Source organism: Hylobates moloch, unplaced genomic scaffold, assembly GCF_009828535.3.
Source record: "Hylobates moloch isolate HMO894 unplaced genomic scaffold, HMol_V3 SCAFFOLD_22, whole genome shotgun sequence".
Taxonomy (NCBI): domain Eukaryota; kingdom Metazoa; phylum Chordata; class Mammalia; order Primates; family Hylobatidae; genus Hylobates; species Hylobates moloch.
Window position 1 is genome coordinate 22,402,040 of NW_026652297.1, and position 12,396 is coordinate 22,414,435.

General features: G+C 37.4%; 1 protein-coding gene across 11 annotated transcripts in view; it reads right to left on the reverse strand.

The window, feature by feature from the left end:
- Nucleotides 1-12,396, reverse strand: part of TBC1D5 (TBC1 domain family member 5) — a 590,707-nt gene that overhangs the window by 127,763 nt on the left and 450,548 nt on the right. For all 11 annotated transcript variants that reach the window (XM_032143402.2, XM_058433544.1, XM_058433546.1 and 8 more), the window contains one exon: nt 5,731-5,837. In XM_032143402.2, the coding sequence (XP_031999293.1) occupies nt 5,731-5,837 (107 nt within the window). The remainder of the gene's footprint in view (nt 1-5,730; nt 5,838-12,396) is intronic.

Here is a 12,396-nt window from a genome sequence, read left to right on the forward strand (position 1 = left end):
ACAACACAAATAAGAGAACACCAAAAAATGAAAATTACTTTGCTTATGTTTCTGTATTAGAATTTTATTTGCTAAAGGGTAAAAACAGATTTGCAAAATTCACAGTTAACTTAAAACAATAGTTTTAAACCTTTTTTCCTAGCCCTTACTGCCTTCAGGAAGGAAAGAACATCTGGTTATTTAAGGAACACAATATGTTCACATTTTCTATGACTTTTGTTTCTAATTGGGTTTTAAAATTTTTTTTGAATGTGAACAACTAGCTAGAACAATGTTTTTTAATCACTTCATATTTTTCGGATTGTCCTCCTTCTATCCCTCTAACTTCATTTCATGGATTGTTTTTGGAAATCTGCTTAGTAGTTCTAATATGATAAAGACAAGAAAATGAGAATTAGGGCTGTGGTCTGAAGAGCTAAGTACAGAAGTTGTATTTACCATGTGCAGAGTATAGGATGCTAAAAACAGATATTTCATATCCAGTCTTCATAAGGCATACATTTTCAAAAATTTCAACTAGTTCCTGGGCCACTTACATATATGGCAGTTTCATTTATTACAGATGAAGAATTTGTATGAGAAATATGTAAGCAGACGTCCACTATTTTTAAAACTAATAAAGCCACAGCTGCTGCATGGAAAGGTGGTCTGAAGATGGGGATTCAATTGCTGGTCTGCCACTAAAAAGCTGTGTGACCTTGAATAAGTCTCTAAGCTTCATCTTTATTCTCACTTTTTCATCTATGAAAGAAGTTGGATAAGACTGTCTAGGTTCTTTGCAGTTCTAAAACTCCGACAGCCTAAGGGAAGTAAATTAACTAGATTCTTTGCTATGTCTTCTGTATTCCATAATATATGATGGTAGTAGCAGGATTTTAAATAATTCTGATATATAGCAAATTAAGGAACTAGATGCTCTTTAAGTTCAAACTGTATAATTAATTCACTATCTTGATAAAAATGGCAGCTGAAAAATATACCATTGGCTATGGCTTTTGTGGAATGTGAACATGGGTTCCAGAAATATGCTAGATCAGTGATGTCCAACTAGATTAGAGTCAGTGTGGTGAACTGGAATGAGGCATGGCACTTGAATCAGAAATCAATTCCATCATTATTTCCTTTATACCAAGATATGCAGGACACAAAGCTGAGTGCTAAAAAATGAGCAGGATCCAGTCCTAAGGCGTAAACAACTGACAAAACACACATGCATATATACAAGGTGCCGTGGGGACTCAAAAGAGGACATGTCCTATCTGAACCTGGAAATTGTTTCATGGGGAATACAGAACAGACACCAGGAATCCGAGGAGGGAATGAACAGAACAGTCATGATGCCACTCTAGCTAGCTTGGGAGCTTATAAGCTTTTTGACCTTGGGAAAGCCACATAAACTTAACCTCTCTCTACTGAAAAAAAGTGAGGAAAGATAACCCGCTCTGCCTACCTCATAGGGTTGTTGATTAATGTCAGAGTGCTTGGAAAACTATGAAGGAGTATGATCCTATTATTATAGTTTTTAGGCCTACTTTTTTCTATCTATTCAAATAAGAAATCTTTCCACAGTAAAGGCTATCTCTGATATAAAACAATTAGAACCTTATGTCTCAAGCTATACTTGCAGAATGTATTCTCCACTGAGCAATTTAGGGATGATGGTAGGATAAAGTGCTTTTCTGAAGGTTTACAATGAACCTACTAAGGCTCAGAGTTCCTTGTTTTTATTTTATTGAACCTGTTAGCAGCATTCAACACTACTGTCACATGAAACTAGGAAATGGGAAAGTATGGTTTCATGTTTCAAATCTCATCTTTCTACTAGTTAATTTCATTGACAATTGTGTGTTTATATACTTACTCTTATCTATGTGATTCAGGAATGATTACAGTATTTTGAGTGTTTCACTGTTGCTATTAATAGACAACATTTAAAGCACTATGATGTCTGAATTTTTAGAGGCTATAGGCAGGGGTATTAGTACCATCTTTCCCTCTTTTTTTTCCCCTTTGCATAAATAGCCTCTTTTATGACTTTATAACTGACATTAACAACACTGAAAACCCTGTCCACTTGTGGATTTCTATAAAATAAACTTGCTGTTTTTCTCACTTTACTTTTGCAGCACTGTGTTGGACCTCGTTAGTTCATTGTAATGGTGGCAGGAAGCAGATGAATCCTAAGCAGACAGGGATGGGTCCCCGATGAAACCTGACCTTCCAGCCAAAGACAGTTTAAAGCCTAGCTACAAGTCCTGGGGTAAATCCACGGACTGGTTTGAAAACCTGTCTTCCTGTTTGGCATGCTTTTCTGATTGATCCCCACCCTTCACCTATTTTACCTACACCTAACCTTTCCTAATTGGTTTTTTACACTGTTGTGCCCACCTCTAAGTGGTGCCTTTGTTTTAGCCTTTTTTTGCATACTCACAAACCAATCAGCGCACACTCCCCATTCTGAGCCCATAAAAGTCCTGGACCTAGCCACATGGAGAGAAACCACCCAACTTCGGGTGGAGGACCACCCTTGCATCCCCTCTCCAGTGAGAGCTATTTCATCACTCAATAAGATATTTCTCCACCCTCCTCATCCTTCAATTGTCAGCATGATCTTGTTCTTGGATGCAGGACCAGAACTCGGGATCCACTGAACATGGGTACACCAAAGGCTGTAACAACTGTGGTCCTCTGCCCTCCGCTGGCAGAGGGTTGCGACCCCTTGTGATGGGAAGCAGCAGCAAGGCCGAACCAGCCCCAGAGCCATGAGCCTGAGTGAGGCAAGGGACTGACAGAGCTGTTAACATGCTGCAGTCCACTGGGCTGCGGACAGAAGGACTAAATGAGCTAATCAGCATGCTGTAACATCCCCTCTGGGGCTTCGGGGTTGTGGGCACCCCTGCCTGGGCACCACTGTGTTCCCCTCATCTGGATGCCAGAGTCTACCACGGGAGTGGCTTGCAACACACCTGGTCCAGCTGCAAGCCCTGCATGGAGCCCGCGTCTGTGCTGGCACTCAGAACAGCTGGCCAGACCCTGCACTCGCTTGCTGACGCACTGCCCCTCCCCATTGGCAGCTGAGCACACAGTCACAGCAGCCGCAGGATCCGGGCTGGTGTGCAAACCAGGCATGGTCTGGCGGGCCGAGTGGATGGGGTGCCTCCTGAGGCAGGCCCAGGGCTGAGTGAGGCCCTAGGCGGGAATGTTGCCTTCTGTGGAGGTCCCCAGCTGGCAGAGTGACTGAGAGACATCCAGCGTCAATTCAAAGTCAGTTCTTGACCATCCTGGCCAACATAGTGAAACACCATCTCTACTAAAAATACAAAAATTAGCCGGCTGTGATGGTGGACACCTGTAGTCCCAGCTACTCAGGAGGGTGAGGCAGGAGAATCACTTGAACCTGGGAGGCGGAGGTTGCAGTGAGCCGAGATCACACCTCTGCACTCCAGCCTGGTGACAGAGTGAGACTCCATCTCAAAAAAAAAAAAAAAGTCAGTTCTTCAAAGACAAAGGATGTTCTGCTTACACAGGTCATCAGAGACAATTTAATTCAACCTCCAAATATTACAAAAGAGAAGCCCAAGGCACAGCAAGCATGATTTTTCCAAAATAATGAAGATGTTCGTGGCAGAGCCAAGGTCTGACCCAAGGTCCCAATTCCTAACTCAGGTTCCTTACAGAACACTACTGCCACAGGCCCATATTAACGCATGTGTCAAGTGACTTTAGTTACTACTTAAATTCTGTAAAATGAAGTTAATGAGTCAGCCATATATACACTTAACTATATCTACCACTTTGTAGGGTTAGCCATCTGAAAGCCCCTTTTCAAGGGTTACACAGCTTTCTTTACTTTTCCTATAGATATCATCATTCCATGAACTTATTTTACTGAGCCTTTTAAACATGACTCCCGCATCATACCCAATTTTTTATGTCTCAGGAATATCAGTTTAAGGTCATTGTACTGATCATGTTTTTACTTGGTAAGACTCTGAATGTGAAGGTGGGGAATTCCCTTTTTTAGATACGCTATTATTTTTTTCTCTTAAACCTTAAAGAATCTATATTTTAACGCTTATAGAATTTGCTTCATTATATGTACACGACTTTATTGAGATAAAAAGTACTCCATTAAAATCATACTAACATGAAAGGGCATTTAGGTTCCACTAATAAACACTGATGAATTTAGAATAAAGAATTCTGAAGCTGGATGAGTGAGTGATTCACAGAAACATCAACCATATTTAGCTAGGGAAAAATTACCAAGATCGATAGGTTTTGATAACATATTCATTTCTTCCTTCAATTAAAACAAACAAATCACGCAAGTAGAAATTTCAAATTGCTATTTTAGCAATGTTTTCCACTCTGTATGATTCTAAAAATTCCTAATGCTAAGCCGATAGAATTTGCCATAAGTTTGTAGATCAAAACTCATACCTCATTGACCAGTAACCTCATTCGTTAGTCTTATTTTACAGATATTTTGTCATCTTGTGGGTTTTTTTTGGGGGGGTAGGGAGTACATAGTCACACAACTTACAAATACATATGTATATAAAATATAAATATGGAACTTTCAATTTTCATAGTCAGATTCATAAGCCTTACCAGAAAAAAGTATGCTTCCTTATACATCGGAGAAATAATGGATTATATTTCTGATGCTTAATGAAACTGCTTTGTGTAAGAGAAATGATATGAAAGTTCATAAATTTACAGAACAGATATAGGAAAAAGGAAGTAAATTCTTTTAAATCAATCAAAGAATAAAGGATATACTAAAAGGTTGAAGTCAACAACCAAGGAAAGGACAGAAATCCTTTAGAATCTAAATTTACATTAAACTTGGAGGCCCAAGTCGATCAGACACAGCTTTGGCAATGGAACCCACAGACAGACTGACTGACTCAGAGACAGTTCGACAACTGCCAACATGACTGTTGGGAGGGTTGCCAAAGAGCCAAAGGCTGGGATTACCATCCAATGCCTGGCATTCTGATATTCGTGTTTGAAGCTTTCTCTCTTATACTTCTTCCAATATTTTTGTTTGGCTCAAAAGTAGCAAGGATTCACAGATTTTTTTAGATCATTAAATGTTCTTATTTTCAAGAAATATAACATTAGTTGTAAAAGAGCACACTTTTTCTCTCAAGTGTAAAGAAAATTTTGGGGAATTGCTTTACGCTCAAATAGAGAAATCAGTGTTAAAGTCTGTTTAAATCTTTATTTTATTACTCAACCCCCAAAATAAGAAATATTAATACATATGATAATATGAAATAATTTAGTGTTTCATTGTATCCACTCTTATAGAACTGGTCCTTTGTATAAAGCTACTTTCTTGATCTTCATATGGCCCCCAAGGTTCTACTTGGATAAATCAACTTTTGTGTGGGGTACCAATGACAATACAGTTTGGCTATAAGGAGAGGTAGTTCCTCAACTATTTCCTTGACTTGTGAGGAAGGGAAAAGCATAGAACAACCTTCTGTGGGAAAAGAGACATGTGTTCCAGTTTCTCATGGCAAGGTCCACTTAATTTGCCTGCTGAGTTGCTGGCCAATGAGGTATGTGGGTTTTGGCCTACAACTTTAGGCAAATGCTGCCATTAGGCAATTCATCTACCATTAGGCAAATTCCACATTCGGAATTCTTAGACTCTACACAGAGAAGCCTATTTTTCACCCAACTTAAAATTATGTATACCCTACTGGGGAAGCTTACCTTTGGGTCTCTAAGGAACAGGGCCTTAAGAATCAGTGAGTGTACATCCCCGATGAATGGGTAATGCATCAGAAGGCCGAGACAGGTCTGGTAGTTACTAGAGATCACTAAATAAGAAGAAAAAATAATTCAGATGCAATACTATTTAAGATATTCTGCATTGCTGAGAATATAAAAACTAACAACTTAGAGTCAATGAAAGCAAACCAATAACTCAACTGATTTGATAAAAGGAAGTAGGAAGAAGGGATCTTTACCAAATTGCCTTTGAAGGAACACATTGTATTGTTAACTGCAATCTCAAGTATTAGCACTTATCCTCAGGGGGTATTGGAAAGAAGAACTTCATATACAGATATGTGTACATCTGCAACATAAATTCTCAGAACCATGCATATTTATTGCCATTTATATGGCTATGTTTAAACATCTCCTGTTTTTCTACTTAGAAATTAGTAATAAAAGCTATATGAATGGAAAAGAACCAGTTTAAGATTTTCATGAAATAATATTTACCTTGATTATTATGCATTATAACTTGTTACGTTTTCTTTTGTATAGGTAAATATTACATAATTCAAAATTTAAAAAAGTAGAATTTCTTCCAATTATTTGTTTTTCTAAAGTAACAAGAGATTTAGGGAGAGAATACCTAAGCAGCATTTCTTGGAGGAAAAGTGTCAAAATTGTCATAGGTTAAGTCTAAATGTGTTCTGTAGCCTGTCATTTAATTTTTTTTTCAAATCAACCTAATTATGGGTGTAATTATTAAACACATCTTTTCAGGCAGGTCTATGTAAACTACTTTACATCTTGACAATCTTATCTGCCACTGCTGTCAGTCGGGCCCATTAACAATGCTTGCTCTGTGAACCACACTGACTGCCTCCACAGCACTGACTGTGAAGAAACTTTACAGTTTTAACTTCTGTGGTTGCAACTGAAGCTTTTTCACTAATCAGTTACTTGAAAAATGTTCCATAAGAAAACAACTGTGATTCAATAGAAACAACACAAATCAAAAACTAAACATTTATAATTAGAAATATCTTTGATTTTTAGATTATTTTTTCTTCTGCTGTTGGAATACCATTTCTTGCTATAACTTCCTACTTCTCCCCCTCCTATGAGCACTATGGGGAAAGGAGACAGGACTGGGCAAAATGAATAATTATAATCTATGTAAGGAACCACTTTATCATCTTCATTTCCATTGCTGCTATGACAGCTTGTAATTTCATACATCTGCTTTCATTTGTAAAGCACTCACTTATCCTACCCTTTCTGTATCTGTTCAGACTCTTATTTGTTCATTTTTTCATATTTACCTTCAGTTACCTGCTGTCCTTTTTTTCTTTAAAAATTCAAAAAGCTAAGATACTGAGAACAGTATAATGGTTTTATGTACAGATTTCTTTGAGATCTAGCAAGTAATTAAGACTTAATCAATTCACCTTATAACTCAAAAAGTAATTATATATTAGTAATTCACCAAGAAAGAATTCTTATATATTTTGTAAAGAGGCAGGAAAATTTTGTGGAAAAGTTTTTGATCTCATGACTCACAGATGTAGGTTTGAATCCTGGGGCTTTATTTGAACCTTTCACCAAGTTGCCTAAAGATTAAATGATATAATCTATGAGACTGATTTATAGCAGCTGTTTAAAACCAGTTCAGGTAACCTCTGTGAGCTTAAGTTTAGTCATTTGGAAAACAACTTTTTGATTGAAAAAATTTATTTGACTGCTTCATTCAATCCAGTAATTATTCGCTGAGTACCTCATTCACGACAGGCCCTATGCTAGGGGAGCACGTAGAGAGAAACAAAACTGAGTCCTTACTCTGGAGAAAATTACAGCCCAGAAGGGCAGATGTGTAATATCAAGCAGCTATTACTACTAATACGATTAAGATAACAGTGAATTATTAAAGCTTTCTGTAGCCAGGCCACATGCTAAGAACTTTACCTACATTACCTCAATTAATTTCTATGACATTCTTATAAAGGTTCAATTATTATCTTTGTTTTACAGATGCAATAATTGACACTTGGAGAAGTTAAGTCACTTGCACAAGTTACCAGTGATTCCCTAGAGGGGCAAGATTGGAAACCCAAAAGTCTAGCTGCAGAGTCTGTACTCTATTACAAGACACTTGTTTTGAAAGGCCATTGTTTTGAAAATCAAGAGACATAATGGATGCATATTGTAAAGTATTCCTACTACTCTAGTGAAGCAGTTTTAAGTATACTAGAAGATCAGCATAACCTAGTCTCCAGAAAAGCTTGATTGATTGACTAATCATTTATTTATTTATTTACTATGTGTTTTTAAGAGACAGGGTCTTGCTCTGTCACCCAGGCTAGAGTGCAGTGGCATGATCACAGCTCACTGCAGTCTGAAACTCCTGGGCTCATGCAATCTTCCTGCCCCAGCCTCTGGAGTAGCTATTACGGACTAGAGAAGTATACTGCCATGCCTGGCTAATTTTTAAGTTTTTTGAAGAGACAAGCTCTTGCTATGTTGCCAGGCTGGTCTTGAACTCCTGTAGAACAGACTGATTTAGATATAAACATATAGATAGATAGAGACCAGAGCAATAATCCTGTTATTATAACTTGTTAAAACTTTTGAAGCTATCAGAAGCTATACAATATATAAGGGAAGCCAAATAATGTATTAATATTCTACTTGCAAAACAAATAAGGAAGCTAACATTCTTTCATCTTTCTATCTATCCATCCAATCACTGCATGCAATGAATATTTCCTGAGCATCTACTAAATGCCAGATATCCAGAGACTATGCTAGGCACCTGCACTAGGAATATAACAGCAAATAAGTTAAGTTCACTGCTTTCAGATAATAGTATCTCTAATTTGCTAATGAAAATCCACACTTTTAGAAATACCCTTAATTTGCAATTAGATATGCTAAGTATTAAATCTCCTTTTGAATAACTACAGCCAGTTTAAAGTAGGTAGAAAAGAATTACACAAGCTGATTTAAAAACAAAGTAGTAAGGATCTGACACAATAAGAATTTAGTTTTGAACTTCACAGTAAACTTTTATTGAACATGAAAAACTAATCTGTAATACTGTTATTTCCCCAATGTTTATTCTATCAGAGCAGGGCAGAGACATGAGGTAAGAAGTGAAAGATTAAGAAAAATTATTGAGTTTTGGTATCTACCTACATTTGAAATGAAGTATGTTTATGCTTTAAAAATAAAATAGTGAAGCCACATTCTAAAGAGTTGATTTAGGGAAGGTAAAAGCAAAGGTAAGTAGTACCTAAGAAAAGATAATGGATTTGGAATGAGAACTAGATTAGATCACTGGCCTAGTCACTTATAATATGGTGAATTTAGGCAAGCTGCCCAACTTCACTGAAACTTTATTTCTTCCATTTATAAAATAGAGACAATCCTGCTTACTCTATCTACAGGGTTTCTGTAAGAGTGGGCCAGCTGCTATGTGGTACGTTTCCCCAACTTGCTCAATTCATCCTTGATGAATAGCATTACCTCCACATGAGGCAGAGCTGACTTCTCTGTCTGAACCTTTATGTGTCCCACAACTATTCTGGAGTGGTCTGAAGAGATGGTTTAGTTTCTCCAGCAGGTACAAACAAACCAAAAGTGAAATCAGTAATGATATGCAGAAAAAGTAACTGTTTTGAGAAAGTTTAAAGCAATGTGGATCAATAACTCACACGTAATTCAAAACTAACCACACTTACAATTGTAATGTTTGTAAATATATGCAATGCTTTTTCAAATTATTTAAGTTCATATTGAGATACACTTTCTTTCTCAACATAATAAAACAGACTGAAAACTACCACAAAACAAGACACTCTATACAGACTTTCTTTAATTTCTTGCCCGACCCCCCAAAAATATCTATCACTTATCAAGTACCTATAATATGCCTGAAAACTAGTCATACATTTTATAAAGGTCTCATGAGTCCTCCTAATTCCCCCTAAGGAAAGCATTATCATTGACTCTCTATGATAGATGAGGTAGTGCAGAGTAGGTAACAACACAGCCAAGACCGCAGAGATCCTGAAGGGCAAAGACAGGGCTGAACCTGGGTCTGTGTAGACTGAAAGCCTCACACACCACTGTGTCTTATACTTTCCTACATTCTTAGCAAGTGCATGACAGGGGTATCGGTATAAACTGAAAAAAGTCCTCAGTGTCATAGGCCAAGAATAGCAAATATTTAGAAATAGGCATAAATTCTTGTTTATAAAAAGCTATAAAATGGCATATAAAAACAAATAATCATGGATTAAGCATAAAATAAAATGAGCTAACAAAAAAGAAAACCTTCTTTCTTTTAAAAAAGAAAAAAGTTTGGATAGTTAATTGTACTTGACTGAAAACAAAGCCAATGTGTAATGAAGGTGCCTTGCCAGACACCTGGCATAGAGAAAGCATTCAATAAATGTAATGCTCTCTGAAAAAAATATTTGTTGAGAGCCTACTACATGCAGGAAAAAAACACATAATTACTGCCTGCAGCATCTTCACCTTTATTTAAAGGCCCTTACTATTTTGACTTTCCTAAGTACAAATGGCAAGAAACAAAATATGATTGCCAATGGACCAGAAAACAAGTGGTCAGCGGGAGGCTGGGGCATAAAACGTAAATAGAAACAACAAAATTTTACTCTCTTCAGTTTTGGAGAAGGCCAAAAATAAAACACAGTCATATCCTCCACAAAAAGTGGTTTAAGTCTAGTGTTTAAAACCCTTGTAAGATTTTGTCCTTCTGGGTTTTCTTCCTCAGTTGGCTTTGTGACAACTGCCTCTTTGAGCACCACTCAATCACTACAACAACCATCCTTGAAACCTAAGACCAACACATACTCTTATGTAAACACTTGGATACTCTTTAGTAAGTTCTTATTACTCTGGCAGATTTTGTGCAGAATAATATGAGACTTTTCATTCCATTTTTAGGAAAGAGGACAATCTCAAATTCAGAATAGTTCACTGTTTGGGCTTGGAAAAAGACTTAAACAATTGTTACTTTTCCCACTTAATACACTTTAAACAGAATCTCATTTAATAAGAGATCAAGCAATAACATAACAGATCTTTACTCAGTAATTTCTATGTTTAAATATATAGTGCTGCCAACTGGAAGGCAGTAAGTAAGCAAGTATATAAATGCAGAATTGCCAGTGGCTAGTGTGTTAGCAGAGAAATATCACTGTATTAGAAAAGTCAGAATGACGGCATATTAGCTCCAGGAATGTCGTTTGTACTATGAACTTTGAAGGATATCAATTAAGTGCACAGGCTTCTGTTTTCTCCACCTTCTCTATCTCCTTATCGACTGAGGAAATAAAATGAGATGATACAGTGTAAAAACAATTTTCTTGGCCAGGCGCGGTGGCTCACGCCTGTAATCCCAGCACTTTGGAAGGCTGGGGTGGGCAGATTATGAGGTCAGGAGATCGAGACCATCCTGGCTAACACGGTGAAATCCTATCTCTACTAAAAATACAAAAAACGAGCTGGGCATGGTGGTGGGCGCCTGTAATCCCAGCTACTCGGGAGGCTGAGGCAGGAGAATCGCTTGAACCCAGGAAGTGGAGGTTGCAGTGAGCCCAGACTGCACCACTGCACTCCAGCCTGGGTGACAGAGCGAGACTTAAAAAAAAAAAAAATTTTCTTTTTTTGGAGACACATCTTATTGTCAACCCAGGCTATAGTCCAGTAGCATGATCACAACTCAATGAAGCCTTGACCTCCTGGGCTTAAGTGATCCTCCCACCTCAGCCTCCCTAGTGGCTGGGACTATAGGCATGTGTCATCATGCCTGGCTAATTTTTTTTTTTTTTAATTGAGATGGGGGTCCCACTATGTTGCCCAGGCTGGTCTTGAACTCCTGGGCTCCAGTGAACCTCCTGCCTTGGCCTCCCAAAGTGCTGGGATTACAGGCATGATGGGCCACTACACCGGGCCAAAACAAAGTCTTTTAATGCAAACTGTGAATACTATTGTAGTAATTAAAGGTAAGTACTCAGAATCAAAGCCCAAGTTCTACCTCCGCATCTGTAAAATGTCATAGAAATGAAGCCTGAAAAAATTGGTGGGGATTAAGATTTAGAAAATAATCAGTAAGCCTGATTCATACATTTGACTCTCTTAATTTTAAATTGAAATGAAGGAAAACCATAGGTTGGGAATTAGTTATATCTGAAAATAGACATACATATACTTTATTTCATTGTGTTTTGTGATTTTTAGTGCCTTAATCAGAAATATACATTGTCAGTAAAAATGCCTGAAGTACACAAGGTATTTAAGAAGTGCTGACAATATCTTTTTTGTGTGTTGGACTGTATTCACTCATTTAGTATTTATATTAAACACCTGTTTTATTTAAAATGCTGAGTTAAGTTCTAAAGACATGAAAAGAATTTTTAAAATCTCAACTTTCTCTCACATTCTAGTGGAAGAGAAACATAAAATTAATTGCAACCTAGGGTAGGGCTGATAATAATGATACATACTAAGGGCTGTGATAATTGCTAAAATGGAAGACTTTAGGGTCAGTGAGGTGTCGGTCAACAATATGTGGAAGCAAACAAAGGCAGATACTGAGTGGCTCCTATGGCAGGGGCACTAAGGAGAAATGGGATG